General features: G+C 40.6%; 1 protein-coding gene across 1 annotated transcript; it reads left to right on the forward strand.

Moving 5' to 3' along the window:
- The first annotated feature begins 15,337 nt into the window (after positions 1-15,337).
- On the forward strand, positions 15,338-16,187 carry LOC131247995 (uncharacterized). The gene is made up of 3 exons (XM_058248027.1): positions 15,338-15,401; positions 15,507-15,569; positions 15,715-16,187. The coding sequence occupies exons 1-3, from the start codon at positions 15,338-15,340 to the stop codon at positions 16,185-16,187; spliced, it is 600 nt and encodes a 199-aa protein (XP_058104010.1).
- Positions 16,188-17,080: the final 893 nt, after the last annotated feature.

Below are 17,080 nucleotides of genomic sequence, written 5' to 3' on the forward strand. Positions count from 1 at the left end.
TAATTTTAATTTTACATGATTCCATCTTCTCATCAAGAACCCAATTGAGTGCCCTTTTAGGTGGTTCAATCAAGGGTGAATGCTTAGGAATGAATTCCCTCCATCTAACCTAAACAACTATGACAAACAAGTAAATGATATATTTGTTTAAGAAGAAAATTTTATTAATCAAAATGAAGTTGGTAACAAAAAGGTCACAACTATTCAAATGCACTTTTCTCATTTGAAATTCTTCCATCCCAAAAGGTTTGGTCCATGAGAGATAAGCACAAACCTTACATTGATAGATTTGGTGTATGATAAAGAGAAAATACCAAATCCTAAGATTTTTGAGCATGGACAAAAAAAACTTTCAAACAGCCTACATATCATACTAAACTTACATTGATTTATATCTAAAAATTAACTTCAAACAACCCACAAAAACTAACTTCTGCCTCCATCTTTTGATAGGAGTTGAGATTGTTGCCAGCTTGTTGGGGGAAATGCATTGGAGCTCATTTCCGATGGCAACTAGCATACCCTCATTATAATATCTAGGTTTGTGATCCACTAAATTATGCATAAAATTTTGGGTAGTTTGCTTTGAATTATTGCGTATATGAATTATCTATACCACTATTTGGCCTTATTTAACAGTAAAGACCATAGATATGCATAAAACTCCATAAAAAATTGATTCCTATGTCAAAGACATTCATTAAAAGATACTTTTAAAAGGTAATCATCCAAATTAGGTATGTAAGGCTTGATCTGAAATTGTTAGTTAAGGTCGATTCCTTCATTTTCAAAAGGTTCCGTAAATTTTTATAATGGAAATTGTATTCTAACGTACCAAAAATAAAAAAAGAACAAAATACAAACCAACCTTTCAGGAAAAATAGATGTTGAAAATTCTAAAAAGTTGGTAAAAATGAGAAATCCATAAATGAAATCTTGAATCTACCTGACAACCTTTTGAATACAAAAAACGAATATCAAACCTTTTATTACTAAAAAAATGCAAGAACATTAAACAACAAATAAAAAGTTTTGATTAGATGTCTACAAAGGCTCAATCAGAAAAGAAAAAGATTAAAAAAATAGAATATATGATTAAAAGATATGTTCATTACCAATTAAGATGAACGGATTAAGTTAAATCACTTAATTGAAATATGCACGATTTGGATTAAGGTACCAATTTTGCCAAGAAAAAAAATCAATGTCTAGTTGAGATGATGAACATTATTTTTTTTTTCTTATTTTCTTTCACTCTTTAAAACAATCTCATTGTTGTGTAGATGCCTTGCATTTTGCAGGTCACGGTCGACCATAACTCATTGTGATGTTCACGGTCGACCGTGGTAAAGCCCACGGTCGACCGTGACCCTTTATAATGGTTCGCGATCAACCGTGGGTGCGACCATCAGGTTTCATGATTTTACATGAAATAAGGTATTTAAGCTCAGTTTTCTCATTGGGGGTTTAAGGTTGATAGAAAACTAATACAAGTGTTTTCTCAAGGGGGTAGGGTTGTCCAAGGGAGAGCGTTTTTTACACTTATAAAGGGACTTGGGAAGGATTTCTCAAGGGATCTAGGGACTTTCTAGAGGTGTGCATTGTAAGGGGAGATCGAGTACATTTATATCGAAGAAGGTAAGTCTGTACAATTCTAAGTTTTTTTTTTTAAAAATTTATTATAGTGGATCTCTGTCATTTTATGCCATGGTGTTTTCCCACAAGGGTTTTCCACATAAAATATCATTGTGTTTGTAATTGTTTGCTTTTGGTTTCGTTATCCTGCATCATTATATTGTTTTATCTTCATTTATCATACTTCCGCAAAGTGCATGGATTGGTGGTAGTGTTAGATCTGAATTTCTAACATCTAGGGTTTGATCTAAGTTTATTATTGGCTCGGGTTTACATCATTGTGGTATGATATAGAGCAGGTTCACTCACAACAAAGTGGTATCAAAGAGTTAAGTTGGACATTTGGGTTTGAGTGAAGATATCTGGATTAAAATTCGATATACAAAAGTTTGATGGGAAGAACAATTTCTGTTTATGGCGGCAGGAGGTCAATGAAATTCTAGTTTCACAAGGGTTGAACAAGGCATTATTGGAAACAAAACTAGAGAAGATATCAGATGATGATTGAAGTGATATCAGGAAGAATGCTATGAGCACCATCCGTTCATGTCTGTCAGATGAGGTTATGTATAATGTCCTAAATGAGGAATCATCTCTGATGATGTGGAAGAAGCTAGAAGACCTATACATGTCAAAGTCACTCACAAATAAGTTGTCTGTGAAGAAACAACTTTTTTGACTGAAATTGAAAGAAGTAATGGATCTCCTGAAGCACATGAACTTGTTTACTAAGCTATATGGCGAGTTGGTGAGTCATGGGGAGACGGTCAAGGATGAAGATAAAGTTGTGCTATTTCTAGCATCGCTTCCCTCGTCATACGACCATCTCGTTACTACTCTGTTCTATGAGAAGAATACAATAAAACTTAGAGAAATCACTGCAGCACTCGTTTCCAATGAGATAAGGAAGAAGTTGAGTGATGAGAACTCTTAGGTGGAAGGGCTAGTCGCAAAAGGAGGTCAGGGACGTGGACGATCCATGGAGTGATCTCTGTCCGACAAGAAGAAAAAGTCTAAATCGAAGTTGAAGGCAAAGGACGAGCGCTTTTATTATGGCATTAAGGGGCACTTCAAGAGAAACTGCTAGAAACGGAAGGATGTCGTGGAAAGTAAAAGCAAAGGAAAAGGGAACATAAGTGAATCAACGAGTGTAGAAGAAGAGAACTCAGAAAGAGACCTCCTCTTGGTCTCTTCAGGTGCAAGTCGTCTCTCAGACAATGGGATTCTAGACTCAAGATGTTCATATCACATGTGGCTAGATAAGACTTGATTCGATTCCTACAAGTCTTATGATGGTGGAAGTGTTCTAATGAAAAATGATGCAGCATACATGGTCATCAGAATAGGGACCATCTAGGTAAGGATGTTTGACGAAGTCATTCGGATTCTTGGTGATGTCAGGCATGTCCCATATTCGAAGAAAAATTTAATATCCTTGGGAGTTTTAGATACAAATGGTTGCATATTCACTGCATCTGGCGGTGTATTAAAGATCACTAGAGGTGCAATGGTATTGATGAAGGGACATAAGATTGGAAAGTTGTACAAGTTAGTTAGGAGCACAGTTATGGGTGAGGCTGCTACCACCTCACACATAGAATCCGGCACAGATGATACAAATATGTGGAATATGCGGTTAGGGCATATTAGCGAGAGGGGCATGATGGAACTTCATAAACGAAAACTGTTGAAGGGAGTTAAGGCATGTAAGATGGATTTCTATGAGCATTGCATCCTAGGTAAGTAGTGTAGGGTAAGGTTCAAAACTGCTACACACACTAGCAGCGCGGTGCTTAAATATATTCATTCCGATATCTGGGGACCAGTGACAATACCATTTAAGGGTAGAGCATGATACTTCGTGACCTTCATAGATCATTACTTAATGAAGGTTTGACTCTACTTCATGAAGCACAAGACTGAAGTGTTCACCAGGTTTAAACAATGAAAGGCAGAAGTAGAGAAACAAACTAGGAGACAGGTCATGTGTCGCAAGTAGACAATGACACGGAGTATAGAGAAGTGGAATTCATGGAATTTTACAAGGATCAAGGCATCACAAGGCACTTCTTAACTCCGAGGACCCCACGACAAAATGGAGTGGCAGAGAGGATGAATAGAATTTTATTGGAGAGGGCGAGAAGTATATTTTTGCATGCAAGGCTACCTAAAAGCTTCTAGGTTGAACTATGAATATAGCATGCTACATAGTGCATCTTTGTCAGGTATGAGAAAGGTGTGAAAGTTTATAAACTTTTGGATCCAGTTGCTCAGAAGGTGGCTTTAGTAGAGATTTCATCTTAAATGAGGTGTCAATGTTGAGAACAAACAAGTAAGTTGCAGCTGAGAAGTCGAATGAGACCGAGAGATTGTTAGTCCAGGTGGAACCAATTGAGCATGTTATTGAAGGTCAAAATCCGCAGGAGTTAGACACTGAGCAAAATAATCATCAGGATACATAGGAAAGTTTAGCCGAGAACATGAAGAAAAGAACCATTAGAGACCCGGTTCGATAGGGGTTCGTGGACACCTGGTCTCTTTTTCTTTGTTCATGGGGAGTGGAGATCCCTCCACTTTTCAGGAAACAAAATCTGAAAAGGATGGGAACAAGTGGTTGTCGGCCATCACAGAAGAGATAGAATTACTCTACAGGAATCAAACATGAGAGTTGGTGGAACTTCCTAAAGGTCAGCGGGCTATAAGGTGCAAATGGATTTATAGGAAGAAAGAAGCATTAATAGAAAATGATGGTGAAAAGTACAATGCAAGGCTCATAGCGAAGAGGTATTCACAAAGGAAAGGAGTCAAGTAGAAGTTTTCTCTCTGATTGTAAAACATACCTCAATCTGGGTGCTACTATCGATGGTAGTGAAATCTAATTTGGACTTGGAGCAACTCAATGTGAAGATGACATTCCTTCATGGGAACATGGAAGAAGTCATTTACATGAGGCAACCTTAAGGTTTTGAGGAACTTAGTAAGGAAGGCTATGTGCGTAGGTTGAAGAAGTCGTTGTACGGGCTTAAGCAGTCTCCAAGGTAGTGGTACAAGCGGTTCAATTCCTACATGGTTGAGATTGGGTATAATAGGTGCAAGTATGATTATTGCGTATACTATAGGGTACTTGAGGACGGGCCCTACTACTAATGCTTTACGTATATGTCATACTAATTGTTGCAAAGGATAAGATGGATATACACTTGCTTAAATCTTTATTAAGAAATGAGTTTGACATTAAGGATCTGGGCATTACGAAGAAGATCCTAGGCATGAAGATTAACAGAGACAGAGTGTCTAGAAAACTATGGCTTTCTCAACAGGGTTATGTGTAGAAGGTGCTAGAGAGGTTTCATATGAAAAGTGCTAAGTCAATTAACACACCTCTAGCAAGTTACTTTAAGTTGTCAGCCAAGTCGTGTCCAAATATAGAAGAAGATATTTCAGAAATGTCACAGGTGCCATACGCTAGTACATAGGGAGTCTGATGTATGCAATGGTTTGCACAAGGCTAGACATATCACAAGTAGTCAATGTGGTCAGCAGGTACATGGAAAATTTAAGGAAGGAGCATTGTAATGTTATCAAGTAGATTCTTAAGTATCTAAGGGGCACAGTCAATACTGGAATCATGTTTGGTGGACAAAGAGCTTTAGGTGGAATTGTAGGCTATGTAGATTCATATTATGCAAGTGATCTAGACAACAGGAGGTCCACTAGGGGATATGTTTTCACATTAGCAAGTGGACCAGTATGTTAGAGATATACGATACAATTTATGATAGAGTTGTTTACAATTGAAGTAGAATACATGGCTACGACAGAGGCGTCAAAGGAGTTATTATGGTTGAAAGGTCTGATGGGTGAACTTGGATTGAAGCGGAAGGTGATTCTGTTGCATTGTGATAGTCAGAGTGTTATCTATCTGGAGATGAATCAGGTGTATCACGTGTGAACCAAGCACATTGACGTGAGGTTCCACAAGATACGAGAGCTCATTACTTCAGGGGAGATTTCCATTTCAGAAGATTCATACGGGCGAGAATGCTACGGATATGTTAACAAAGTCGGTAATCATATAGAAGTTCAAGCACTGCTTAGGCTTGATCAATCTCACTAGTCAATGATGAGATTACGCATCCTTACACAGGGATGCAGATGTAGCTGTGTTCCAGGTGGAGGGATGCTGGGAGCGGTCTACGCTCAAGGTGGAGGTCTTTAGGGTGATTTGGCATAATGAAAGCCAAGGTGGAGATTATTGTAAAGATGCCTTGCATTCTGTAGGTCACAGTCGACCTTGACTCTCTGTTATGATTCACGATTGACCATGGGTATGACTGTCGGGTTTCATGATTTTGCGTGAAATAAGGTATTTAAGTCCGATTCTCTCATTAGGGCTTAAGGTTGATAAAAAACTAATACAAGTGTTTTCTTAAGGGCCTAGGGTTAGCCAAGGGAGAGGGTTTTCTACACTTTTAGAGGGACTTGAGAAGGATTTCTCAATGGATCTAGAGAGGTGCTCATTGCAAGGGGAGATCGAGTACATCTGTAATCAAAGAAGGTGAGTCTGTACAACTCTAAATTTTTTTTAATTATTATAGTGGATCTCTGGCACTTTGTGATGTGGTTTTTCCTGCGAGGATTTTTCCACATAAATTATCATTGTGTTTGTGATTGTTTGCTTTTGGTTTCGTTATCTTGCATCATTATATTGTTCTATCTTCATTTATTACAGTGAGCCTCTGAAAATTTTTAACGGTGGGTGTTCAATAACCATTATTTCCATACACATGAAATTTGATCTACTTAATTTCTGAAAAATCCTTTGGTGAGAAAAAAAGTGGGTATTACTAGGGCTGAAAGTCAGGCGGGTTAAACCTGACTGACCCATGACCGACTCGACATTGGGTTGGGCTTGGGCAGGATGTCTTCAATTCGGTTTCAGGCTTGGGCTATACAAACACCAACCCGATAACTTGGGTCAGGCTCGGGTTGAGGTCTCGAGTTGCCCGACCTAATCTAAATCCGAACCCGATCGATATATAAGTTACTTATTAATTATAATTGAGTGTGGACCGTCTGTGTTGAAGGCACAGGAAATTTTAATGTCGTCGTGTCTCATTGGTCCATGTCATTTCTAATGACTCAAGCTAACAAAATCATCGGATTTCTCTCCCAAATAGATTGCATGCTTCACAACATGACATTTAAAGGAGTAGTTGTCCTATATTTTACCTTGTTTGTTTAGGGAAAAAATGAAGTTCTTTACTATAAATAACTATATATATAATTAATAAAATCATAGATATAAAAATAAGATGTGTATTAAAATATAATAGACTAATGTAATAACAAAAATATTAGTATGTATCCACCCGACCAATCCAACCAACCCGACCGAGCCTGCTTGGGTTGGGCTTGGGTTGAGAATTCCCAACACAAGGTTGGGTTAGGGTTAAGTATAGGAACCTTGGGTTGGGCTAGCGTTGAGCACCAACCCAAAGCAACTCGTCCAACTTTCAGCCTTAGGTGTTACCCTAACCGCGTGGGCCTACCTTGATGTGTTTGTTGTATATTCATATAGGCCATCTATTTTTTCATCTCATCTTATGAGGTGTTCCCAAATATTAAGAAGATACAAATCTCAAGTGGACCATACCACTAGAAGTAGTGATGAATGACTGTTAAAAACATCTTATAAATTACAAAAGTTTTGGATCAAGTTGATCTGTATATTTTTACCTTCATCAAGATCATCATGACATTATCAGTATGTTGGATTGCAAATAAACATTGCTAAAACCTTCAAATAAGGCCTTTGAAAATTTTAATGCTGAGGCACTTAATCACCAATATTTCCTATGGCGTGGTCCACCTGAGATTTAGATCTACATAATTTTTTGGATCCCATCCTAAAATGGGTTGGAGAAATGGATGGACAAAGTGGATATACAACACATCATTAAGTGGGTCCCACGATAAGGTAACACCCACTAAGGTGTTACCACGGTAAGAACTAATCCGCTTTCCCACTCTATGTGGGAGAGACAAGCATACTTTAAGTGGGCCTCATTAAGATTCCCTCATGGAAGAATGTTTGAAAGGACAAGCTATAGATTTCCTATAGGGGGTTGAATAGGACCATGCCAAATACTTTGATACAATGTGGAATAATAAAGCAATTAAACTCAATTGCTTAGAGTATTGAATTCTTGATATCAAATAGTTCGTAGGACAACCTTCACCTAAAGGATTTAGGCAGGACAACCTTATTTCATGACATCTTTGAAATCAAAATATCAAACTTTAGCAAGAACAAATGAAACACAAGATAGCCATACAAGTAATAAAAGCAATCACCACAATGCACAGAAATTATAGTGGTTCGGTGTATAAACACAACCTACTCTACTCCCAAAATTACTACTGTCGTAATTTTGGCTTTCACTATCTCAAGGTTTTCCCAGGGTCACCTTAATAACCTGATAGAGTTATTGTAATTTTCATAGGCTATCACAACAAACCCAGTTTGTGATTTTCACGGGATCACCACAAACAAATCTGCTAAGATTTTCAGGCTATCTCTGAAAAACCCAAACTGAAATGAAAGTAAAACAGTACTTATCTTCGATTGGCGAGTCAAAGTCGTAACTGTAGCTTGAATGCAGTGATCTTCTTATTGGGATATTGATGAACTTGTGTATGAGTTCAACCTAAAAGAATATAGGGATCTATAAAGTATTCAATATAAAACAAATACCCTACGTGATGCAAAGTCAATTCTCCAGATCTCAAGTTAGAGTATGGATTTCTCTATTAAAGACAGCTAAAGCGTCTTGAGAAAGAGAATAAAAATAAGCTAAAATAAAAGATTAGAATTATGCTAAAAAATTTTAAGAGGAGCTTGGTTTTCTCTCTTGAAAAGATAGATTTTCTCACTAATTTTCGTTATATAAATGAATGAGAGAAGCCTTCTATTTATAGCCAAAGGATTTGAAAATTTGGCTGGCCCGAGTGTTGGTTCGACTAACCGGATTTCACGGGATAGAATTTTTCAAAAATTCAGCTGACCCAAGCTCAAGTTTGGCTAGCTGACCAAAGGGTTTGGCTGGCCCAATATGCCCAAAATTCGAAATCATGTCATTGTTGGAAACTTGACTGAACAAGTTTGGGTTGACCAAACGGTCATGTTCGGTTGGCCGAACCCAAGGTTGGGCTTGCTAAACATACCATGAAAAATCTTATGACATCTGTAAATTTGCTCGAATCATGTAGGGTTAGCCGAAGACAGTAGACTGGCCAAACCAAATATCAAGCTGGCCTAACATAAGTGTATTTTTACATAAAAGATGACCATTATAATGCTATGTGAAATACACCTAACTTAAGGTCAAGCTAAGGTTATACTACCTGATGGTTGACTCATATGGAGTGTTCTGATCTTCGAACCATGTACTTTTATGACTTGAGATGTTGAGTCCTCCCTGAGACACGTGATCGAGTCGATAATATATCTTCATGAGTTGTCGAAGAGAATCTTCACGAGAGCTTGCGATTCTTTCAGGACTACAAAATTTGACAACTAAATTGTGCTTGAGTATAAGCACTTACACCAATCTTAACAACATCAAAACAGATAAGAAGATATTCAAAGCCATCACAACATCTATTGTAATTTTAGTCACAATAAATCATAGAAAACTGAAAATACTCCTTAATTCAAACTAGAAATTAATGAAGTTCAACATAAACATGAATCAAAGCAAGATAAACATCCCAACAAACTACAAGCTTCACCTCTTAGCCCTAGCTAAGAGGTTTAGTTAACCATAGACATGATTAAAACTAAAACCCTTAAACAAAACATTAAAAATAAATTATGAGTGTATAACTATAAGCATGTGATAACCTGATGTGAAATTGTGTCTGCATGGTAGTGGACATTTGCTTGACCTATACTTGTATATGTGTTAGGATTCGCATTTGTTGAGCCAGGAGAGGTTCCAAGCCCAAAATTTGAGCTATAAGTGTCGGGCCTAACATGCCAGGTGTATTTAAATCATCCAGGCCCATTGCATGTTTGGTTAAACAACTTAGCTTAACTTGGTCTTTGGTATTTGAAGGCTTTAGTACATTTTTTGAAAATTGAGAACAATTATCTATGGGAAACATCTTTCATGGACAAAGAAACATCCTCCTAGTTAAGATGTAAGTCTTTATGCAAGGTTACATACTCAAGTGATTCATGGTTTGCACATTTTGCAATTTAGAGAAGTGCACTTATAACGTTGTTTATTCCTCACCATATCCATCTTTCCTCCATTTAACTTACAAGTTTCAGATTAATACTCTCTTTTATTAGATAGGCATTTTTTCTAGTTGTGAATCATGAAACTTATACTGAATGTTGCATCGGTTAGCCAAGTGTGGACCTAAAATAATCATTGGTATGTTTCATCTTTTATGGAAAGCTATGAAGCTTGGAAAGATGATGTGTTTTAAAGCAAACTAAGTTTTCCATTGATTTGGTCTAGTCCTTAGAAACCTTACTTGATATGCTATAGTTTAGATCAAATACAACTTATTGGGCTTTTCATTGTTCACTCTGCACATTTTTCTAAGGTTGTAGTTCGAGTCTTAAAACTAGATTCCCGGATTCATCATCATCATCATCATCATCATCATCCAAGCCTTATCCCAATTCCCAATTAATTGGGGTTGGCTACATGAATCATGCTCTGCCATTCCACTTTATCAATGGCCAAAACTTTAGTTAGATGATGGGTCATAAAGTCTTTTCTTACTATCACTATCTCCACCCACGACCTTTTGGGCTTTTCCCTTGCCCTTTTAGAGCCTTCCACTCATAACCGACACAGTTCTTAGTCTTTGTTTCACATGACCAAACCATTTAAGTCTACTTTTCCTCATCTTATTACCTATTGGTAGGGGTGTACATCGAGTCGAACTGAGTCAAGCTTGCCTCAGCTCGACTCAGCTTGGCCACTGGCTGACCTCAGCTCGAACTCAGATCGGCTCAGTCCTCTAGCCTGACTGGCCAGCTCTGCTCGATTCGGTCAGCAGCTCGAGCTAGCTCAGGCCGAGTTCGAGCCAAGATCGAGTCGAGTTCACCGTTAAGGCATTTCCATAAACACCTAAACTGCAACTTTAAAATCCCACTGCTTTACAAACAGCGGCAATGGTTATATAGGTATTTTATCAAACACCTTCTAAGCAACATGAAAACCAAGAAAAAAAAAGAGAAAAAGAGTATTTGTTTCATGTACATACCTTCCTTGCCACCAGCTTAGAAGGTTATATCATCTTCGGAATGACCACATGAAAAAGAGATCAACTTATCTCTCTATTTTCATTTCTATCTCTATCTTTCAATCCGACAACGCTTCCATTAGTTAAGTTGCTAGACTTTAGTTCTAATGCAAAAATCATCTCTAGAATAGATTGAGAGATTGCAATCAGAGACTCGCAAAACCACTATAGTAGGTAGTACTGTGTCCATATAGAATACTAATGTTGTAGTCCTGCATAGAATTCAACCCCCAACTGTTATTCTTCTTGAGTAACCTTGTTTTGGAAGCAGAGTTCATTCCTTTTGTTGAGTCATTTCATCAAACAGTTGGTGAGCAACATCAATGGCAAAGTAACCGAGTCACTGAACTGGTTCGATCTGAGTTTGATTCGAGCTGGATTTGATTCGAGTCAACTCAAGCTGGGGTCTGCTCGAACTCGGCTCAAACTCATTTTCGAGCTCAAAAAATCAGCTCCACTCGGCTTGAACTTAGCTTCGAACCGAGTCGAATCGAGCTTTTTTGAGTCAAGTCGAGCGAGCTAACTGAGCTAGCTCGGTTCATGTACACCCCTACCTATTGGTGCTACTCCTAATTCCCTCTAATTCCTTTATTTCTAAGTGAATCTTTATCTTGCAAATTATCTATCCTAACATCTGTTAAGGGTGAAATATTGCATATTATCCCCCAATTATATCTTGGTTTTATGAACATGATAATGCTTAATGTTCTATTTTACTCATGTTTGTGTTGCAAGGTGAATTTAAGAGCTTGGATTGAAAAGGGTGATAAAAGCATGGATATGATGCTCAAGAATCACCAAGGCAAGGGATGGATCTTAGGAGACCAAGATTGAAGAATTCACATGCCAAAGATCCAAGAAAACCAAGTGAGGAATGAAGAGAATCAAAGATTTGAAGTAAAGAAAAGGAATCCTGAAATCGTCCTGAAAAAGCATATTCTGAAACTCTGGGTCATTTTATAAAATTGTGCAGAGTGAAGTCTATTTTAGTAAATTATGTAAATTTGAGGAGGTTTCTAGAGTTTTTCAATTAAGTGCGAAAGTTGAAGTTCTACAACTATAAATAGGACTCCCTAGGATGTTCCTAGGCATCTTATAGGGTTTAAGGAGTGGAGCAAAAGAGTGGAGAAGCCGTTGCCAAGAGTTTTTCTTCTTCTTCCTTAGTTGTTTTCATGCTTTTTTTCTAGGGTTTTAGATCCAATCATGTCTATGGTTGGCTAAACCTCTTAGCTAGGGCTAAGAGGTGAAGCTTGTAGCATGATGGGATGTTTCTATTGCTTTGATTCATGTTTATGTTGAACTCCATAGATTCTAATTTAATATTTAAGGAATACTTTCAGTTTTTAATAGTTTATTGTAAATCAAATTACAGTAGATCTGCAATAGCTTTGAGTATCTTCTTTTCCTGATTTGAGATTATGAAATTAGCAAGTCCTGTTGTTCACCATCGTCCCTTGGGCATGGTAGGGTGATGAAATCCTTCCTAATCTTCACAATTCTCCTGCTTTAGGATTATGTAATTGGTAAATACTATTGTTTGCCATTATCTCCTGGGTATAGTTTGGTGATGGAATCCATGCCAATCATCATAGTTCTCTTTCATTGAAAAATTAGGTCAATGGAAGTTAAGATTTGGTTTTATTGATATATTTTCCAATTGGATAGGATAAGACTCCAATTCTAATTGTGTTACTTAAATCAAGCAAGAAGGCTTCCTGATCACTACAAGTGGATCCTTGGCACCCTAGTTCCCACCTTTAAATTCTTAGTTTTAATTACTCTATTCACAATTACTCTCTCAAATATTTCAGAATTAGTTTCACGTCTTCTTCTAGTTCTACTTCTAATTAATTTCAGAAACGCACAAGATCAATCCCTGTGGATTCGACCTCGGTCTTACCGAGATTATTACTACATCGCGACCCTACACTTGGGGTTGTAAACAACATCCTCATTTTGGCTACACTAATCCTGTGAATATGACATTTCTTAACCATGGAGTGCCTAGCATGAGTATGACGAAGACAATTTTCAGCAAACAGAATAATATACACATGTTGTACCTTAGTATTCAATCCATTTCACACTTTTTTGTTTCTGCCTAAGAGGCAGTAAGAAGGTTTGACTATATTCCATTTTCTTAGCATCATCATATTACTTTTTATTGGCGTTGATGACTAAATCGGGAAGACTCTCTGCTCTGACTCACGAACTCCGTGCCGCTTCGACATCTCAAACCTGCACACTTGGAACAAGCAAAGGAGACCCTGGTTAAGCCGGGGGACCCTCCGATGCCTAAGTCAAGTTAAGGGAATCTGGCTCTAAGTTGAGGAGCAAAGGGAGAGTGCAAGATGTTACGTACCTATAGCAATGGGGTCTTCATTGTATTTATACCTGATCATCGGGCAGACTGGGTCTATTAATCTCGGCATGATCTGCTCAATCAGTGGGATTTTTGGATCGTGGAGATATTGTCCACAATCCAAGGATTGTGTAACATATCGTGCGTATTTGTGGGCGAGATAATCGATCATGTCAGCTTAAGGTAGTTTCTTGTTTTAGCGTCTGCATTCCTCCCTGGCCTCGGCTCGGGACTCCTGGTTAGAGAGGGGCCCTGACTAGTGTGGACACGGGCCTTCACTGTTGGTTTGTTAAACGTGGATTATGTTGTGAGTCTAAGCCGAACACCTGTCTGAGCCAAACACCGCTCTGGACAGAATGTGGACTTGGTTTTATTCATCTGTTGAGCATTCTAGAGGTCTTCCCTCCGAACTTCGAGGCGGGTCGACGGATTTGTCCTGTCGAGTTAAATCTTCCCGCAACTAATGTAAGTTGTCGACTTATTCATTTCTGGTCGGGATTGCTTGTAGCTTTTGACTTGAGCTTCACATTGTTTGTCTATCTTGGATCACTCCGAACTGACTACTAGCCTTAGATGAGGAGTGAGATTGGGACCAAACTGAGAATTCTTCCTTTCCTTCAGCGGCATTATCCATTCGGACTACTTGTTATGCATCCAACCAGATTAGTGTGTCGTGGCTCCTAGGATTTGAAGGGGTTCAGATCTTCTCATAATAGAAGCCCCCTACTCTTCGAGTTCGGATACGGGCTTGGAGAGTAAGCATGTATGGAAGATCAACGGTTTTCGTTGTCGCACCTTTTATGCATGCGTTTATCGTTATGACTCTTGTGTCGAAGAAACGTGTCCTCGGGTCTTTCCATCCGTGGGTTAATCTCCATCTGACGTGTGTCGACGATTAAGATTTTGAATAATTGCTTGGCCTATGGTTGACTGACACGTAGGCCCTAGGAGGCATCCTAACGACACTTCCCCTGCTCAGGCGCCGCTTCTGCTTGATGGAGCCTGTCACTTAATGTTAGAACCGTTCAGCCTAGTAGAGCTCAAGCCAATCACTAGCAGCCACGTATGCTCTAGAGTCGGCTCGTGACGATTCCACTACGGCCATCAATGCCCTGCCATTAATGCGGAGATTCTTCCCCGACTATATAACCCTCAGCGTTTCAGAGACACTTCTCATTTCTACATCTTGAATTCCCATGGCTGTTGGTTCCCTGAGGAGGCGATTTTCGGCGAAGGCGATTTTGATTGACTCGAAATCTCCGGCAAGGCGTTTCTGACCGACCAAGGGTTCTACAGCAAAACGATTCCCGATGACTGTCCGGTGAGTCCATCCTTCCAGCGTTTCTCTTCCTTCTCTATAGGATGTCGTCTGATATGGACACGGTTTGAGAAGACTTCGATGATTCTGAGCCGGGAAGCTCGAATGGTGGGAGAGGGGCGTCCGAAGGCCCCTTGAAAGCAGTACCTCTGTTCCCTTCGCCCCGGAGGAACAAAGAGGTGGGAGCTCGGACTCGCCGAGTAGTTAAGAAGAAGGACACCCGAGCCACCCGAGAATTGACTACAGGCACCATTGAGATGCTTGTGAGCGCGCGGGCCTCGGAGGTCGTACTCGGAGGCTCAGTATTGACAGAGCCTCAAATGGAGTGGATCCGCTCAGAGTTCAAGATTCTGAACTCCATGCAGATAAGGACACCAGAGCCCCTCGACACTGCCGACGCACCCTCTGAAGGGGAAGTCTCCATTTTTCTTTGTGCACTACAGTGTGGGCTCCGACTTCCTCTACACCCCTTCATCCGGGCCTGATAGCTTATCTGGGACTAGCGGCCAATTCACCCCCAACTCTTGGAGGGTTTTGATCTCTCCCTTCATTATATGGCGTCAAGTCAAAAATCCTAAGCTGACACTAGAGGAGTTAATAAGTTTGTACCTGGTCAAGCATGACAGTCAGAAGTCATGGTATTACTTTGCGACTCGAGGCAGCAAGGGGTCAGGTCTGGTCTACTGGAAGAATAAATGGTTCTGGGCTTCAGGCGAATGGGAGGCGCCGGTGGTGGAGCTCAGAAGCTTGATGACTCTGGTTCCCACCTGATTTACTTCGTCAGGTCGGACCGCACACATGTTCTTTTTCATGTCTTTCTCCCTTCGGTTGTAGTTGAACTAAAGTTTCTTCTTATTTTTGTAGACTTCCAGAGGGGTTCGCCTCTTCTATCCCCTGACCAGAAGAATCGGGTCGTTTGCGTTCCTGGTTAGATCTGATCACGGTTGCCAACCTTCACTGGTACGGGCTATGTAAGTCCACACCGCTCCCTACTTTTTTCAGTAAATCTTTCTGTCTTCTCCCTTTTTAAAGCATCAAAACCCTTATCTTAATTGTTGATTTGTTGCTGCAGGTATAGCCGAGGCAGCTGGGTCTCGGAGGAGGAAGGCTGCCTCGACTGTTGATGAGATGTTAAGGGCCGAGCCCCGAACGAAAATGACCGTTTGGAGGAAGCAAGCGGCTCCCCGTGGTGAGGGCCCTTTGGCCCCAATTTTTATCACTGCAGCTCCAGCTGTGGCTTCCGTTTCTGTCGTTGTATCTCCGGTTGTAGCTTCAATTTCTATTGCTACAGCTCTGGCTGCAGTGCCTATTATTGCTGCCAATGCTCTAGCTCCTATCATTCCTCCTGCTGTCGTTCCTCCCACAGCTGAGGCCCCTCCCGTAGCCCCAGAGCCCCGCATTGCTGTCCCTTCCTCATCTGAGCTGGAGGAGGCCGTTCGAATGGCTGACGCTATGCTCTCCCCCCTCCCCCCAAGGCCGGGAATGATCTTAGGGCCAAGGGTCAAGCCTTGGCAGGCAGCAGGACTGGGGCTGAGGAAGCAATAGGGTTGGCCCAGGTGAGGACGAGTGGAGGACAATTTGAGCCGGGCTACCACATGTCTTGCCTAGTGCAATGGGCCAGCAAACATGCCCCGGAGGAGGAGATCGCTGGCCTTTTTGAGAAGGTGAAAGAATCTTTTGTTAATGACTTGGCCTCCGTCTTCTATTGGGTAACTCTTTCAATTTTTCCTTGCCTTCAATTTTTGCTACATTCGGATGCTCATTCTTTTTTTTTTTTTCACGTAGTCTGTTCTGAGGTTCCTCCTGACTCGGGAGAGATTGAAGGAAGCCGTCAAGAAGGATGCTGAGGTAGAGGCCCTCAGGAGTGAGGTCGGGCTCCTGCGGGACGAGGCGGCCTTCCTTCAGATGAAGCAGTCGGAGCTGCGCCGACAGCTTAAGGACGGGAGAGCTTGAGAGCTTTACCTCCAGGGAGTCGTGGGTGATCTCGAGGCGCGACGTGGTGTTACCGCAGCTGAGCTGACTTAGGCCAGGGCCCATATGGACTCACTTGCCAAGGAGAACGCTCAGCTGGGGGAAGTGCTAGAGCGAACCAGGGCTGAAGCAATGAAAGAACAGTGTAGGGTAGTTTCCCAGGTGAGGGATGTTCAGCAGGCTGAAGATGAGGCATCCCTTGCCTCGGCCGTGGCCACCACAGTGGAGGCTTTTAAGGTTTCGAAGGAGCGGACTGCCGAAGTTACTAAGTTATATAATTGCGGCTTTGATGCTTACATTGAAGCGGTCCAAGACTTGTACCCGGACCTCAACCTCGAGCCTCTGCTACCTGAAGAGGTATAGGAGAAGCCTGCTCAAGATATCCGCCCAGATCAAGCCCCTAACTCCCAAGCTCGTCCTCCTCCGACTGCATAGTTTGGAATATTTCTCTTTTTATGGCTTTCTGA

Source organism: Magnolia sinica, chromosome 1 (assembly GCF_029962835.1).
Source record: "Magnolia sinica isolate HGM2019 chromosome 1, MsV1, whole genome shotgun sequence".
Classification (NCBI taxonomy): domain Eukaryota; kingdom Viridiplantae; phylum Streptophyta; class Magnoliopsida; order Magnoliales; family Magnoliaceae; genus Magnolia; species Magnolia sinica.

Excerpts from the sequence above, each read along its gene's own strand:
- LOC131247995 (XM_058248027.1), top strand. The coding sequence starts at position 15,338 with ATGGTTCTGGGCTTCAGGCGAATGGGAGGCGCCGGTGGTGGAGCTCAG. Across the intron at positions 15,402-15,506 it reads TCAGAAGCTTGATGACTCTG|ACTTCCAGAGGGGTTCGCCT; the intron begins GTTCCCACCTGA and ends TTATTTTTGTAG. Across the intron at positions 15,570-15,714 it reads TCGGGTCGTTTGCGTTCCTG|GTATAGCCGAGGCAGCTGGG; the intron begins GTTAGATCTGAT and ends TTGTTGCTGCAG.